We start from the raw sequence: 17,914 nt of genomic DNA, 5'->3' as shown, positions 1-17,914 counted from the left end.
TACCTAGCACACTGATCTGACACTAGAAAGGGGAGTTAAAACACTGTAGACCAGTCAGTTAGGTCAGTCGGAACAATGTTGCCGTCTCATCGTCTGCGCTCTGAAGTAGAAGCGGTCTTTTGTGCCTCTGTCTGCAGCCTTGTGGTAGGGCAGTAATGTGCAGTACAGGTCACAGTGTATCAGCAGCTTCTGTTGTATCCAACTGCTGGAAAAGTGAAAGGGGTTACACTCGTAGCCGGCCGGCAACAAGCCTGCCTACATTTAAAGGATCTTTCTGCGGTGGAAACACAAAGCAGATCTCATGTTTAGGTTCAGTTACCAGGGGTTACGTACAGGTTCAAAGGCTACAATACCAAAAGTACGCGGATGAAAAATGCAGCTGTGATCATCTCACATCCCATTCACTATTCAACTCACTTCTTCAGACTGTGGCCAACAGCACACATGGACATCATTAGGGGACAATGACATGGTCAGCTAGTCTTTACAGTTGTTAAACATACTGTCAAATCATATTTTGTTTGTCAACCGTACACAGTGTTTGGTCTTTGCATCTTGCTAGCACAAGTTTAGCTTTCCAGCTAACAGCTGAGCCGAAGGGTTCAACGAACTGAGCGGACTAGTTTAGCTCCTGTTGCTAAGTCATATTTAAGGTCCGTCCTATTTACTGGAGTAGTGAACAATGTTTCCATTGTGCAAGAACCTTTTAGGAGTTAATTATTGTTCCAGGTATTAGCCAAATCCTCAGGTGTTGCCAGGGGGGGTTTGGTTGTGAAAAACTTCTATATGTATATATATTTTGATTGCAAAACACATGGAAATATAAATGAATGGTCTTATTGTTTTAGGTCACCATGGTAACAGCAGGATGATACCCTTTGAGGTGTTCATAATCAGGAATTAATGGACGACATGGAGATTATGAACACCTCGTTGGGCTCTATCCCTGACATAAACGTGTTGTGGCAATCTTGTTTGCAGCTGTTGCCAATGTGCAGAGTTGTGTTTTTGTTATCACCTGATGAATGTAAGTCCAGTACTCACCCTCTAAGGTTCCTTTGGGTCTCCACCATTGACCGAGGGGAAACATCTGTCTTTGGCTGCTAAATGCTCCGCTATGTGTACCAGCTTGTCTCTAAATGTGTCTGTCTTCTGCTACTGGAGACTTGTAACAGTAAATGTGTGAGCTGTGAAACCGAAACGAGGAGAGCTGTGGAGTCAGTTCATCACTGAGCGCTGCTTGTTACAAACACATCTGACTCATTGTTATTATAAAATAAAAACATGATAAAATATTTTATCATGACACGAAGAATATTACGATTCAAGTATTATCAATAATCATGTGTTATATTTCTTGGCTGTAATCAGATCTGCTTTTAGACACTAATGACCTTTTGTTCAGGACAGTATGACGATTGTTGGGGTAAGCAGAGAGCTGCACATTATGTTTTACTGTCTTAAAAGTAAGGCCCTCCCTCCCCCCCATTGTTAATATTTCCCTTAGACCTTAGTATGATTCCTCATACTACTACAACAACTATAACAGCTTATAGCAATAGTGCAAGAACAAATATTGATACTGTTTACATCCCTGTTTGTGATTAAGAAAGGAACTGACAGCAGCTTCTGCTCAGTGCTACGTGTTATTTCTGTCATCTGTGTTCACTTCTGTTGCTGAAGGGCAGAAACATTTGCAGGTTGGAAGTGAAATTAGAGCACTGTTGTTGTTTTGGCTAACGGATGTGCCCCAATTACACTTTCAGTTGGCTCAGAAACACACGCAGTGTGAATGTGTGAAACAGCAACCGTAGCAGCTTTTACCATCTATGACTAACTGCTGATGGAGGAGGAAGGCTCAAGACAGAAAAACCCTCTGTTGGTTGTCACGACTCCTCTTCCCACCTACACACACTCCCACACACACGCACGCACAGTCCATATATGGGGAGTGAGTATTCTCAGTGGATCCACTCCATGGTGTCAGATGAGCACACTGCTTCTCTGATGGAAAGTATTTGACTCAATGGTACTGCTACTGACCTCCACATTCTTTAAGTCCAGCAGGAATGAACTTGAATGAATGTTACAAATAAAAACTTTTTATCACAAAACATACATTTTTTTAATGTTTTGTGATAAAAAGTCCCATGTAAGGCAAACAGCATGATAATGTAACAGGTAAGGGCCCACGTCCACATAGTGTTTTTGTGCCAATTGTTCTCAATGAGGAGCAAGCGTCTGTGGCAGCAGGCGGCCGCCCAGATAAAAGGTGCAGCGTCCAGCGTCTTTTTTCCGGGCGCTCCCCCTTTTTTTTGTGCGGCCACTCCGAGCACTTTCAGTTGAAAATCTCTCATCTTTTCAGAAAGGCGCTGGTGATGTCACCGTCGCTCTTTTCCTTTTTCCTGGCCAAGGCGATAATATTCACCGTATTTTTGTCTCCCATTATGTCATCACCCACATCCTCAAACCACAAAGGATCAGTGTCTGTCATACAGCAGCGGTTGTCAAGATATTGTTGTCATGGAGACAAGATGCACCTTAGTGTTTTGTCTCTCAGTGCACAATAATTCATCTCAGTGCTCCTGAGAGCACAGCCAGCACTTTACTGTCTGAAAAAAACCCTATGTGGATACGGAACCTCAATGGAGTCTGGGCATTCCCTCAGCTGACCACCTCGATCTGAATCAGCGAAGACCTGCAGTGAATCATTTAATACTGAGTGCAGATCCAACCATGAACCACAGAGCAGGGAGCAGTATAGAGCTGCACATCTAAACCTAAAGAGGTGTGCAGGAGCGAGGATGAGATGATGAGGGGAACACAGAGGAGATGGAATATGTTTGCAAAGCAAACATACATGGCAGCATGCACGTGGTTGAAACAAACACAGAAACAAACCGTGGCATGGGTGTGACTCCAGAGTAAGACTGGGAGGTGGAGGTTCTTACTTGGAGGTAAGGCTGGGTCAGTGGCAGCAGGAAAATGGTTTAGGTCATGGCTGGGTCGCAGGACTGGAAGATGGCCAACAGGAGGGGAGAGGTCTGAGCCTACAGGACATCAGAGAGACAGGATGGTATCAATCACTACAAGGCTGGGGATACACTACAACAGCTGTCAGACGAGGAGAGGACTGCTCATCGCACACTTTGGATGCGGAAACACTTGACCGTGTAGTTCCAGCCTAGTATCCCTGGCAGTTATGGACATACTGGGAGGTTTTTGTCTAGCGGACGACATTGAATGCCAAAGCAGGAAGGAGTTTCCCTTCATGTTCGCAAGGTGGAAGTAATGCTCAATCCCATTTACATTTTTTACCCCTACACCTCAAGTTTCGTCATGCCCCTCAGCACAGAGTTACAAGGGCTAAGTGGTTCAAATCTCCCCTTATGATATACTGTAGGACAACCCATCAACACCCTCATAAGTCATCAGTAGTCGTGGATGGCGTTTATATGCCGTCTTCAGCTGTGGTGATTTCTCTTGTGTTACCATGGCAATCCTGTGATTGTTCATTTATCTGGTGGAGATAGAAAAGCATGGAGGCAAACAATCAACACTTCAATCAAGTCATCAAATAGAATGAACACTACCTCATTATCTGGCCACTGGTGGTGCGTTATAAGAGGAGTGGAACCAAGAGATGCAAATTCACTGCTGGACATCAGTTACATTTCAGGTGTCATTTGCCTCAAAGGGGGAGTGCAACATTGAAATACATCAAAATGTAGTGTTAGGTACAGCCGAGCTGAGCTGGAGGTAATCATTTCAGTTAGAGGCAGGGGGTGTATTGGGACTGGGCCCAGAGTGTGGAGATCCGTGTGGTGGATGTGCCTGTAGTGCATTGGCTGTATCATACATGAGCATTTGTAGAGTTAACACAATTAACATTTGCCTTTTTAAACCATTAAAGCGATCTCTCCCTAACTTTTCCCTGAACCCTTAACCATGGTTCACTGACCTGACCGTAAAGCAGCTGGGGCTGATTGGAGCCAACTGGGGGCAGCAGAGCGAGGGGCAAACACATTGACATATCATCACCTCATGAAGCTGTTCACTACAAATTACTTTGTAGTGAACAGTTGTCTACTAACACATCCAGCAGACACTGCATTCGTTAGGAGTGGTGTTTGTGTTCAATAACTGAATGTTGGTCCAATAATTACTCTCATCTGAACTGATTCTAGCTCTGAGAAAACTATCTGGCTCGTCAGCTGCTAAATGCTCCACTGTGTTCACCAGCTGGTCTCTACCTGTGTCTGTACAGTGGGTTTTTCACACACAGCTGCCTGCTGACAAGATCTGGATGTGAGCACTGAGACTGAAACAAAATATGTTAAATAAAACAATGAACTGAAAGAGGCTAACACGTGTACTAGAGCTGAGGTGAATTGCGGAGTAATGATAACCGAGAATCCTCTGTGCCTTCATCACTACGATCATCGTCATCACAAAAGTCATATGAGCCAATGTAAATGTAACAACAATGATTATTGCAGCTGCATATGCAGATATCAGATAGTGTCTGCTGTCACGTCACTAACTGAAGAACCAGCGATCTCAACATGAAACAATACTCCACTCACGCCACATCACCTCACTGTAAGATGCACTCTCATTGGCTCCTCACAGTTCCATCCGCTAATAAGATGCTAACTCTGCCAGATGAGGGGAAATGTGTGTTAATGCTTGATGGAAGAACACAACATGTTTTGAGGGGGGGACTGTGGTGAGATCAACTGGAGTCTGCTGGAGATTTAATCCATACCATGCTATCACATTAATGAGGATGCATTCCCTTTCCCCACTGAGTGGAAACATTATCACCAAAGACACTGTTGCAGGAGGTGAAAGGGGAGCACACATGAGTCTACTCATGAGTAGACACATCACTGAAAAAGGCACAAACATCATTGTGATCACAGCAGGTAAGAAGACGCACCATTATGAACACTTAACATAACACAGGCTCCGCCCACTGCAACGTAACAGACTGTCATGACTCAAGCCAAACAGCTGAAGTAATGTTTACCAGCAGAGGAAGGTTCACATCAGCTACAGCCTGGCATAAATAAATAAATGAATATATGAATGCAGGCTGTGAGTAATGTCACCAGGATCGTCTACAAGACCAGGTAAAAATGAGTACAGATACCAGGTGTAATATGATCACTGTTGTTCATAGGTGTGAGTCACCTCATCAGGTTGTACATATTGACCAGTATCAGCAAAAGTCAGTCACCATAAAGCCCACAGTGGTCCATAGTCATGAACGTTGTTCATGACTATCTGCCACTGTCTCTTTGACACTATATAATACTAATACTAACAAATTTACAAGTCAAAGACAGTAATTTAATAATAACAGACATAACATAACATATACATGTATACTTCAGCACAGAGCTTTAAATGACTCGGATGTTTTCCAGCAAAGCTGCAGTCAAGCACACCGGGCCATCACACTCTCCAACAGTTAGAACCAAAAATAACTCTTACACAATGACACTCACTCTGCAGATGTCTTTAAATAGCCACAACTCAGGACTCACCACAGCATTACTCACACACGTCCCTGTTTACTCTGCTGCATTTGGGTCTTCTACCATTTTTACGTCACACTATCGGAGGTGGAAGACCCAAATCTGACCCTCCTCACACCCACGTTCAAAGTCATTTGCATTTACAATCTAACAAGGACTCTTAAACTCAGCACATTTGGAGTTGATGCTCAAAATAACATAAGTAAAAGTCTTGTATCTTAATATATATTTGGCTTAAAAGACCATATATGCAAGGGCTCCCTATAAACATGCACTGTAGTGATCTAAAAATATATAATCTAATAGAATCATAGAAGTAATATAGGAAAATCCGATTCTGAACCAGATCAGAATCTTAATGAAAAGTAGCTAAATAAATGTGTGGACATTGTGAGAAATAGCATTGTTCTCAATAAGAAACACCTTGAGCTAGAGTATGTTGTGATGTGTGTTGACGTGGACAGGACGGGAACAAGAGAAGAAAACCATGTGAAAGAATAAACCTGGCAGGGAGTCTGGCAGTGTGCTGATTGCATTTCACAGGAGGGAAATTTCATTTTGTTTCTGCAAGAGTGTGTGTGTGTGTGTGTGTGACCTACTTTTCCATCACAGTCTGTATCAGTCGTCATGTTCAATGTACAAACATGAAGCCATATTCAGTGGAAGGCCAGTCAAACAGTCAGACTGCAGCCAAACACAGCGGCTAAAAACAATTTTTCTACTGGCATTATTTGACTTACTTGTGTATTTCATTTTTAATGAGGTTATTTCATATATTTTCTATATTTTATTTTTCACTTTTATCTAATAAAGAACATCTGTATAAATGCAGCTGGTAATCCATACTTCATTTATAAATCAAGATCAAATGCTTCAACATTCACAGCCATGTGTCTGTCAGTTTAACCTCCTTTCACACCTGGAACATGTAACATTTCTGGCTCCATCTATCTTGTAAATGTTAATGGCTTCAGGGGCTTTCACACAGCGGTCTCCATTAATTAATGTCCCCCTTCTCTTCTCACAGTGATAACAGTGATACATTTTTCATCACTGTCATTATTTATTAAACCCAGTAAAGAAGGGTTAGGGTTAGCCCTAACTGATGGAGATGGTGAATTTATGATGGAGATGGTGAACTAGTTTGCATTGAACCAAAAACGGTGAGATTTAGAAATCGGAAGCTCTCTCTAATATAGGCCTTTCAAAGTACTCTCAGTCATTTCATTTAATAAAATGTTACTATTTGAGAAATTGCAGTTTTCCTATTTGATGCCAGATCTGGAGTCAAGGCCAATATATTTATTGTGATACACAGGGTGAGAATTGTGAAAAAATCAGCTTTCTTTGATGAATATAATTTATGGTGCTGCTAAACTGCTGTTAGACCACCCCGTTAATGCAGGTAGCGTGCCTCTCATGTGTGCAGCTGAAGGGCGGTTTGTGAACGCATTGAAAATGTTATTTTTGAAAGGCTCAACACCAACAATCTGATTAAAGAAGACTATTTTGTTATATAGAAACATGCTGTGAACATTTGAAATGATTACATCTTTTTATTTCAATTAATTTGGACTTTTTGACGCTCTGGAGTTATTGGAAATGTTTGGATCACTTGATGTCAGACACTTCATTCATCAGCTGTGCAGGGGAGCAGGGCGGATCGCGCTACTAGGTTAAAGATAAATGTAAAGTTCATGGATGTAGTAGCTGAATCTGCCTGTGGAAAATTATCTTTTTTCAGCAGATATCTTAGTTATAACAAGAGCTAGCTAAGATTTGTATATTGGGGAGACAAAACAACCTCTCCATAAACGAATGGCACAACACAGGAGGGCCAACTCCTCAATGTCAAACTGGAACGACCGTCTTTGAACAGAGGAGGTGGCCTAAGACATTACTTATCACCCACCTACAATGCAGTACTGAGTTCCCTCCCCAGACAGCTTAACAACCATTCACACCTGGGCTCACCTAGCCTTAGCAACCCACATGAAGGCCGGTTGGGTCAATGACCCACGAGTCTGTGACTCTGAAACTCAGAGCTCAAACGTGTCCTTAACGACTCTGTAAGGACACTCCCACTCAGAGTTTAAAAGTCTGCAGCTCCCCTCCAGTTAGTTAGAACTGAAGAAGCCTCTTGGATGAGAGCTGAAACATCTTCAACAAACTGAAACACGTCCAGCTGCCTACGATACAGCACTTAGATTTACCATGACCTGGATGACTGAGAACCTTCATCGACAAGAGCTAGCTAAGCATTTTTGCGTTCGTATGTGTGGTATTTATTTAGTTTGGGAAATCCCACCACAGCACCAGAGCATTAATATCAGCTCAGGGCTGACTAAACAGGGACTAGAAACCGTCTCTGTCTACTTGCTGGAAGGGTAAAATAGGTCTTTATTATAAATTATTTATATAGATTGTTTCCAGGCAGTAGTCAGACCCCATGTATTTCCAGGAAAAAATAAGATAAAACTAGCAAAAAGTTGATGTATTTGAGAGCTAATTTCCCAACAACATGAAAACATTTCATTTATGTCTTTTGCTTTGTTTGTAAAAGTTGTATAATTGCAATATTAAACTTGTGAATTGTGAAGCTGAGACTCTAGCAGACAGCCAATAACAGGATCATGTTTTATCTCACCGAAGCTGTTCCTGTCGCTGGGCCCCGCCACAGCCGGCTCCCCCTGCTCTCCTCTCCTGGCGTCCTTCCACCTGCCCGTCCTCCTCTCTCCTCCTGACCCGCCTGCCTCCTGGCCCTCTGCCGTTTGGCCGATGTCAGGTACCGATTCGAAGGCGCTCTCCTCGTCTTCGTCTTCATCCTGGGAGGAGAACACGGTGCTGCCAGAGAGTCTGTTGCTGTCCACCGAGGAGAGGCGGGTGTGGCTGCAGAAGCGGTTCCTCCCCTCGTAGCCTGAGTTACTGTAGCATGAAGTACTGTAGCAGGAAGTGCTGTAGCAGGAGGTGCTGTAGCAGGAGGTGTCGCAGAACTCACACTCGTTCTCACCTGGAGGTCTGAGGGCGCTCCCGCCGACTCTTCTTCCTCCTCCGTTACTCGAATCCCCCTCTTCGCTCTCCAGGCAGGAGGGAGAGATCCTCCTGACTACATGTCCGACTCCCCCACCCTCCAGGAGCTGATTCAGCTCAGAGAGCCGTTCAATGGAGAGGCTGCGGGGTAGAGAGCGACGGCAGCAGGAGCCTGGACACTCTGGGACCTGCAGGGACACACAGACAACAACAAGGCAATAAGTTTCTGGGCACACTCTTTTGTTCTTTGTCTTCTGATCTGAATAAGATCATCTTCATTTGGTTGGACAGACCTGGATTTTCATGGGCTCACACCCGATCATGGTTGTCTGTGATACCAGCTGGGAATGGGACATCTATATCCAAATTATCTGAATGAGTAACAACACTGCAGCAAGCAACCATTTACATGCACTTTTTGACAAAATGGTCCATGTGTGTCTGTTTTTCTGATTTCTTTGCCAATTAACAGTACAGGGGACAACAAGCATGGGGACAACGCTAGACTCCATCATGCTGGCTGCTCTGTCTGTACTGATATCGCGAAACAGCTTTTCACCTCGACAAGAAATATCGTCACATTTTAATATTGTGAGATCTCAAAGAATCATGTTGATGGTACAGTGTGCTGTAACAGGCTGAATGGTGTCTCTGTCACTTGTTTCTGCTCTATGTAACTTCAGTGAGAGGGGAGGATCAGTGTTACATACATGTTTACTTCAACACATCACATTGTGATGATATCATGATTTGTAGCTAGCACCTTCATTACATCTGACAAACTGTTACACACCTGGGATTTGTATTTGCCACAGTGGTGTGGCACTCAGAAACTGTGGGGGGCACCAAATCACACAACATGATCATTTCTACATAATGTTTCTACATTACTTCAACTTATTCTGGTGTAATGTACTTATTATTGGCTACTGTGGCTGTCTCTGCAGGCTGTACCTGAGAGGGAGACAGTGTTGTGTCCTCGTCTTCCTCGTCCTCCTGCCCCTCCTCGTCTTTGGAGGTTTTAAGTGTTGGTGATGTGGAGGTGGTGTCTCCCTCCCCGGTTTCCTCCTCCTCCTGGCTGGGAGCTCTCTGCTGGGCCGAGGGGAGACTGTGGAGGAGGTGGTGGATCCTGATGTAGTGTGATCGGGGTGTCTCCGGCTCACCGCAGGCTGACGCGATCACCGTCTCCAGCTCCGACACCGGGAGGGAACAGGGGCGGTTTTTGCGGCGTGAGGGACCCTGGGAGTTATAGTTTGAGAAGAGGGATTGGCAGTTGCAGGGGACGGAGCTACTTTCTCCTCCCTCTGTTACCCCCTGTGGGGCTCCTTCTGCTGGTTGTACAGGAGCCTCCTGGGCTGTGGTGTTCTCCTCTGTGGGGGCCTCCACAGCAGCGGCCTCATTGTTTGCGGTAACTGCTGCAGGACTGTCAGAGTCTGGCTCTGGCTGTGTTTCCTCCCTGACCTCCTGCTCTTCTCTGGTCACCTCCTCCTCAGCTTGGGTCGCAGACTCTGCTACTTGCTCCTCCTCCAGGTCTTCTACCAGCTGCCTCTCCTCCCTTTCTCCCTCCTCTCCTGCCACTCCACAGTTCCCCTCTTGCTGTTCAGCAGAGGCCACCTCCTCCTGCTCCGCCTGGGGCTCTGCAGATGGGGGCTCCTCCCTCACTGTGCTCTCCTCCTCCACGGTCCCTTGCTCCACCTCGGGTGTCTCCTCGGCCTCCTCCTTCTCAGCAGGTTGAGCCTCCTCAGGCACGGAGGCTTCCACTGTGGAGGCCTGTGGCAGGGAGGTCTGAGGGTCCGGGGGAGCATCCAGGGGGAGGTCAGGCATGTCAGGTCCCACACTCAGTGTGTCGTCATCAGGCGCTTCGAGAACATGGTTGTGATTGGCTGCGTTTTCTCTCTCAGGACAGGCTGCCTCTATCACCAGAGAGATCTCCTCATCATCTGAGACAAGAACACACAGAGATGTTACAAATCACCTGATTCTTGTGACATTTTCAGATTCACGAGTGACAAAATAAAGATCAAAATCAACACAGCAGAACTTGAGATATTTTAATTCCACACATTCTTCTTCCTTGTCAAAACCTGATGCCTTCATTACCCACAATGCAACTCTGTCCCCAACAGTACGTAATTAAGTTTAATAGTTTATGCAATTTTCCTAAACAGAGATAGATAACTTGAGAGCAAGACCACCGGTGGGAATATAACCAGATTTCTTTCTCACTGTGAACCAGCAGCAGGATTAATAACATCTGTCCATGCTGCTAAGTGACATGACGCCTCATGTACCTGGGTGAATGGAAGAGGTCAGCTCAAAGCGGAACTGCAGCTGGCCGCAGACATGATCCGTGGGCAACCTGCGACCCAGTGAATAACTCACTACACGATCCCTGTGGACAAAAGACAGAGACAGACAGAGAGCAGGAGAAATGAGTGTGTGAAGCAGGGGAGCTTTTAGAGACTTGAGATAACTGAAAATGCAGAAGTTGCTGTGATATCTGTTTTGACAAGCAAGAACCTGGGCTGAAGAAGATGCAGACTGTCTGTACAGATGGTTGATGATATCACAGCCAACATCAGATGGTCACATGGGACTTAAACAGGCCACATACACCCACATCCTTCATCTCATCATCTCATTCACTGTCTGTGTGGGCTCATGTACGTGTGTAGGAATCCTTCTACAGCTCCACAGATTTGAATCATCAAGCACTACAGTAATATTTGTTCTGAAGACAAACACAGTCAAACAACAATAAACCGCGGCATGAACGTGCAGTTCATGTCTGTGCGTTTTACCCAATGGCGTGTTTTTCCAGCAGCCTCTGGACTGGGACGGAGAGCTTCCCCAGGAAGCGCTTGATGATTGGCCGACTCTTGGCAAACTTATCCTTCACCTCAATCTCCAGGACGTCAGTGGGCAGAGACACAAAGTTAAACCTCTGAAGAAACAGACAGACAAAGAGGAAAAAACGTCGGAAAGATGATCTACTCAGTGTCAGTGGATCAGGAAGATGACTACAAATGTATCCGGAGAACAGCCAATCAAAGACAAAATAGGCTGGTACAACTGACACTTTTTTACAAGAAGGCACCAATGATTTTGAATTTGTCGTAGCTGTTCACAATGTTTAAGTTTCTCCTCCCTCAACAAATCTCAATACTGTGCAATTTGTTAAAGGAGTCTGGGGATACTGCGGTTGAATCTGTGAAAACAGTGTTCTCAAACATCAGCTGCTAATATAGGCAGGTTAGAGAGCCCAAAGAGCCCCCGTCATTTGCATTACAGTTGGGGATTACAAATTGTGATCTTGGGGCTTCTGCAGACTTGGATTACAGCAGACGAGCTGTATGGAACCATTTGATATTTTTTTGGTTGTTTTTCCCCAAGTCCCCAGCTACTTCAGTTGTTTAGGAGAATGCTGCAACGCTGTTTTGCTTTGAAGCTCCAGAAATGTTTTGTGGGCTACGAAACTTCACCTGACTTTCCATCAGCATGGGGGAGGAGATAATGACTGATAATGCCTCTCCTCTTCTTTGTAAAATTTACTCTCACATTGCTCTTCTTACAGCTGGCTGATGGTCTCTTTTATTAAAGCTATAGTGTGGACGAAATAAATTATCTCGCTCTCCCGTTCAATGCCCCTCTGTCTCTCTCAGCGAGGGTCTGATCGCTGTCCAAGCCTCTTAATCGTCGCTTCAGAGCATGGAGCTTCAACTGTCTAAATCCTCCACAGCGTTTCCCAGTCCGACCAAAATATAATTCAGACAGAAACACTGAGCGCAGCTTAAAGCCCTTTGGGACATGCTTCTACATTTACAGCATTCAAATTGTTAACGCTTAAATGAATATCGGCTCTAATTATAAACTATTAGCAGCTTTAATCCAAAAATATCCATAGTGAAACAACCCTTAGTACCAATATACTGTACACAAGTGAATATGTCTCCACACACAGATCTCTGTTCCTTGTCTCTTTATCCTCACTTCTCCTTCATGACTGCTCCAAAACGTCCTCCTGCATTCTGAAGCAGGAGTCACAACACAGCTCAGTCTGATAGCCACTGGCTCTGGTGAGTGACTGCTGCTTCATCCATACTATTCATAGCCTCATGATACCTGGTAAAGTATGGGGACAACACTGGGGTTAATGGTCATATTCTATATTTCTTTAAAGCTAGACTACAGTTTGTAACTGTTGCTGAACAGTGGCCACTGTGGTTACAATGGCAATTATTACATAATGATTGCCTCATGTAAAAGCATTTATTTTAACCTGTTAAGCCCGAGCGGAGCCCAATTGGGCTATTTTTTGAGCATCTATGGTAACATATAACTTAAATATATAGTTTGGTACCGGAGAAATTTTAAATGGCACAGATGGTGCCAAAATGTGCCAACATGGCACATTTGAAGATTCCGCCTGAGTGCCTCTCTAATTTTGTTCTGATGCTGTGGTTTGCTAGAGATTTGCAGCTGCAGCTGCATCATTCCTCTGGGATATTCATTCTAAAATTGTAATTTTTAAAAAAACTCTTTCATTTATGTTGTGTGCCAACTTAATTTACTCGGACCAAGTGACATATATACACACATCTGAACAAATATTTCAAATGTTCCCTTTATTATGGTACCTTGATTATTCAAATAGACCTTGTAGTTGCAGATATACACTCTGTTAATTATCTAGCCCAGACACAAAGTAGAGGCTAGTTCTTAACAGGTTAAAGGAACAGTTTACCCAATAATGAAAATTCAGTAATTATCTCCTGCCCCCCATGCTGATGGGAAATCAGATGAAGTTTTGTAGTACAGTGGCACATGTTGAGAAGAAATGCAGTTGTCACACTGACTCAGTCATGCCTGTTATACAGAACACATAGACTCTCTTGTTCTAACTTCAGCCACTCTAAGCTACTGATCAGACCAGACCAAGAAGGACTGTAGCAGCCAATCCCCTCAGTGCAGTGAACTGACCAGGTGTTTATTGTGTTGTGTTGAATTCAATTATTCATTCATGAGAAGAAGATTGTGTTCCATAGTTTCACTTTGATATCAGCAAATGCATGAAAAGACCAAAAATGACCAAGTTTGAGTCTGTGTCCGAGTCGTTACCATGACTGGTAAATAACCAGGATAAGCAGGTCAGGTAACAGATAGGTAAATCTAATGAAGTCATGTATCATAGCTGACTTGAACCATTTCATATGTTGTTTACAGTGATTTAAAGGACACCTCAGTTCTCACATGTATTTTCACAGAGCCCTTTATGAAAGGTATTTTTATAGCATCATAAATGTGTAAACATGTGAGCGTGGTGTTTAGGGAACCATACTGAAGCTTTACAGCACCAGACAGCTCTGGTACAGAACTAGCCTGGAGCGGAAGCAGCGTTTTTTCAGGTGTCTATGAACTGAAAAACATAACTCACTTTATGGCATATTATTGTAATCTGGTTCTGCTGCCCTGTCGGGCCGGCTGCATTGCCTTATTTTTCTTGTAAATTGTATTAGTTCTGCTGAGCCAAACAAATCTGTACTTTAAAGAGACAAAGAGCATAAATCCTCATTCAGTGGCGTGCACAAAAAAGTTTCTGGTGCAGCACACAGTCTCTGCCGCACAGATACTCAATGACCATCATTTATTGAACTACTAAGTGACATTTTGGACAAAAATTTGAAGACAAAACTTGAATATCCCTCACTTTTGCCGTACTTGCAGACTCAAGAATAAAAGCTGCACAGTATATCGTACTTCTCGGCTTTTAAGAGATCATTTTTGACAGTGGCTACACTTTTATTGTATGCAAGTGACTTTTTTAGCAATTCCTCTTGTATGTTCTCCTTCTCAACCAGCCTCAGTTTGGTTTTCATTTACATTATGTATCAGTCAATTCCCTCAAAATGATATACACTAACAATTGATTCAAGTAGTGCATGTACAGTTCAGCAAACATCACAGTCAGGGTATCATATGTATCATATGGGCTGTGTTTGTTTTTAATCCTAGATGACAGATGCAAAGAGAAATAAAGGAAGATGGATGGGGAGGAACAGGGCAAGAAATGAGGAAAGGAGGCCACTGAAATGTAAAAACAAACTGTATGGGATGAAATGAAATGACATTGTGGTGCTGAGAGGATGAGAAGAGGAGGTGGAGAAAGGCTGGGCTGGAAAAATCAGCGTGCAGGATGAAAAAGGAGTCGGAGTGAATAATTTACAAGATGAGCCAGAAGGGAGCAGACAGAGCAAAAGCGTGTGTTTGTGAGTGGAGGATGCACAACAAACTCAATAAAGAGGGAGAGATGTACAGGAGAGAGGGGGGCGGGGGGGGGGGGGGGGAGAGAGAGAGAGGAGATACAGGGGGGAGGAGGGAGTGTGTTGTCGCAGCAGCAGAACACAATGTGAAGCTGTGGGAAGAGGAATGTAATGAAGCTGTAGAGGAGGACCAGAGGACAGGAGGGACGGGAGGAGGAGGGGTGGGAGGAGACAAAGGGATAGGACGAGAAGAAGAGACTCAAGAGGGATAAAGGAAACTGAGCCTATTTATTATATAAAAGCTGTGAGATTAACTTTAAGAATTTAGGAGTAAAAAAAGCTCCTCACTGATAAAGAACAAGACAAATGTATCAAGCGACTGACAGCAAAGTAAAGATATAATGTTTAAAAGCAGCTCATGGGATCATGTGATTAGGCACACGCATGCTCAGAGCAGAAATAGCCAATCAGAGACAAGGTTAAAAGGGAACCTCCACTGCTACAAATTTGGGACAGCTGTGCAAGACAAGATTACAGATGATTGGTCCAAATCTGTGCAGCAGAGGCTGACACAGTATATCCTCACTTTTAGTCCCTGATATCGGTCAAATTCTAAAAACACGGGAGCCTACATTACCCATAATGCAACCTGACAAAAGAACTTGACAGAGCTGTCTCTTCATTGGACCCCCACTGCCTGATCAATGCCCACAAGCTCACTTGTTTCTAACTTCACACTAGCGCGCAGCTCAGGACGCATTTTTCTGAGTAGTAACAGAGCCCACCACTCGGTTATCACTTCATATCAGTTACCCCTTATTTTTTTACACAAACTTAGTTATTTTTACACTATATTTTTATCTTTCGATGTTTGTACTGTACTGTATGCTCGTGGGTACAGAGCACTGTTTCATTAGCATGACAACATGTGCATGTGAAGCCAGTGAAGCTGACACAAGTCACCGTTCGATCAGAATGACACACAGTATCAGTATCATGCCTCTCTCCACATGAGAGGTATTGACTCGTACACAGAAATAGTCATTTGCATTGAGCTGCTCACTGGACATGCGTATATATTTTTTTAGGTACATCACATTTATAAAAGGTGAACAGGTTGTGGTCTGGTCTGGTAGTCAGATAGTTTTGGCTCCTGGTTGGGCTGCAATTTTCCAACCCTCATTTATAACTTCTATTTAATTTCAATGTTTGATTGTTATAAAATGTAAATGTACTGTATGTTTCTCGCATGTTAAAATCATAATTCCATTTTCCATTTTGTATACTTTGAACACTGAATATTTGTACAGTGTGGTTATCTAAAAAACTGATTTAACTGGACTTCAACATGAGCAGTATCTCTGCACTCTATATATGTAACCCATCACACAGAACCTTATGTCCTGTAAACCAGCTGTAAGTATCCTCTAGGTGTGTTACTCATATGCTTATTCTTTATCATTGCTATCTTATTTCTTCATTTTGCTTTTCTGACACCTGCATCAAAACAAATTCCTTGTACGCAGGTACCTGCTGAATAAAGTCTGATTCTGACTGTCTGGGTTATGTTTATTCTCGTGGATACTGTAATATTGTTTTCGCCTAAAACAGTCAGAATACTTTACTGTACATAAGTATGTATAAATCTGATCAACAGGAGAGAAGATAAATTCACTTTTTAACCCCAAAAGTTAAATCACTGCGCTCTCCTCCTGTCAGTAAACAGTTCTGTATTAGAGCAGAATCTGATGTGACTCCGGGTGTTTATTCCTCCAGAGGGTCTGGATCTGCACCGACTCTCCTCCAGAGCTAGGCAACTCTGAGCAGCAGCTCTGCCCCTCTCCTCATGACACATGCACGTTTTTGCTAAAAGTTTAATAATTTTAACTCTTGCAATGTAACTTTAGAGATGTGCAGGACAGTCTTTCATTCGAGTTGAAAAGCTAGCAGTAGCTGTTTGTTTGATATCAAGATCTGGAAACATGTGATTTAGTGGATTACATCATTGGAATCTGTTTTATTTACAGTGGACGATGAGCTGTTCTGTGGCTGAACTGGCCGGGATTACTTCTGTTGCACGTCCCCTTACATTGTTAAATGCCACTCTTACAAACCATTAATGTTTGTACATATTCCCGGGGTAAGGAGGATTCTAAAGTGTGCGGTTTCATTTCATGAATGGATGGATGGTGACTCAGCGTATCCTCCATGTAAAATGGCGAAGTACTCCCCCGCGTGGTTGCTGGAGGCCGCGCAGCCATCGGCAACTATCGGAGCCGAATTCGCCGATAACAATAGTTTGTAAACTTCATTTAATAGCAGGCTTTTCTTGCTGAACCAATTTCCAAAACATTCACAGAAAAATCTATCTGCAAATATGACCATTAGGCTTGCAGATTGTACCCTGAGGAGAAGGAGCATACTGAAAAAAAGTCACACGGAACAGTTATGTGATGCTCACGTTAATCAAATCCAATCTAATGACACTGGGACAACTGGGAGAGGGTCACTGCCACCCAACCAGCACCGCTTCTCTGATACAGACTATGTGATACTGACAGAAGCTCACACAAGACAATCATAAGTGGGCCCACTGGGGCATGTCCACAACTCCTGGACTGTCAGCATAGCATACTATTACAGACTGTTACCCATGTCTACATTAACATCTTTTAGACTCCAGAGGAGTAAAACTCTACTGATTATTATCATCAAAAATCAATCACACCATCAGATCAGATCCTGCAAACTTGAAGAACAGTAAAATGCACTAATCATGGTCAACACTGATCTAATATGATGGCAAATATAACCCTGCATTTATTATTCAAAATGCTTTACAGCCTCACTATTTATAGAGTAAATCTGCAGAAAGAATCCAGTTCCATGGGAAGCACTGTGCTGCATTATAGCAGTCTCCAGGGATCCATTCTTATCACAGCTCATTTTTTTATCGTACTAATGATATTTCATCAATTTATTTCATTATGAGATGGTGCAGACTCGTCTCCTCAATCTGCCCAGTACTGGACTGCAGTATGGGAAGGACGCTGACTGAGCCAGCATGCTAAGGAGACCCAT

General features: G+C 43.5%; 1 protein-coding gene across 1 annotated transcript in view; it reads right to left on the bottom strand.

Moving 5' to 3' along the window:
* LOC141014613 (E3 ubiquitin-protein ligase HECW1-like) overlaps positions 1–17,914 on the bottom strand; it is a 53,990-nt gene that overhangs the window by 14,894 nt on the left and 21,182 nt on the right. The window contains exons 7-12 of the mRNA XM_073488473.1: positions 11,375–11,517; positions 10,865–10,965; positions 10,157–10,513; positions 9,528–10,066; positions 8,191–8,761; positions 2,952–3,050 (exon numbers count right to left, since the gene is read on the bottom strand). Of these exons, the coding sequence (XP_073344574.1) occupies positions 2,952–3,050; positions 8,191–8,761; positions 9,528–10,066; positions 10,157–10,513; positions 10,865–10,965; positions 11,375–11,517 (1,810 nt within the window). The remainder of the gene's footprint in view (positions 1–2,951; positions 3,051–8,190; positions 8,762–9,527; positions 10,067–10,156; positions 10,514–10,864; positions 10,966–11,374; positions 11,518–17,914) is intronic.

The sequence above is a fragment of the Pagrus major genome, chromosome 19 (assembly GCF_040436345.1).
Source record: "Pagrus major chromosome 19, Pma_NU_1.0".
Lineage (NCBI taxonomy): Eukaryota > Metazoa > Chordata > Actinopteri > Spariformes > Sparidae > Pagrus > Pagrus major.
Note: the sequence above shows the minus strand (reverse complement) of the source record. Positions and strands in the feature narration are given on the sequence as shown.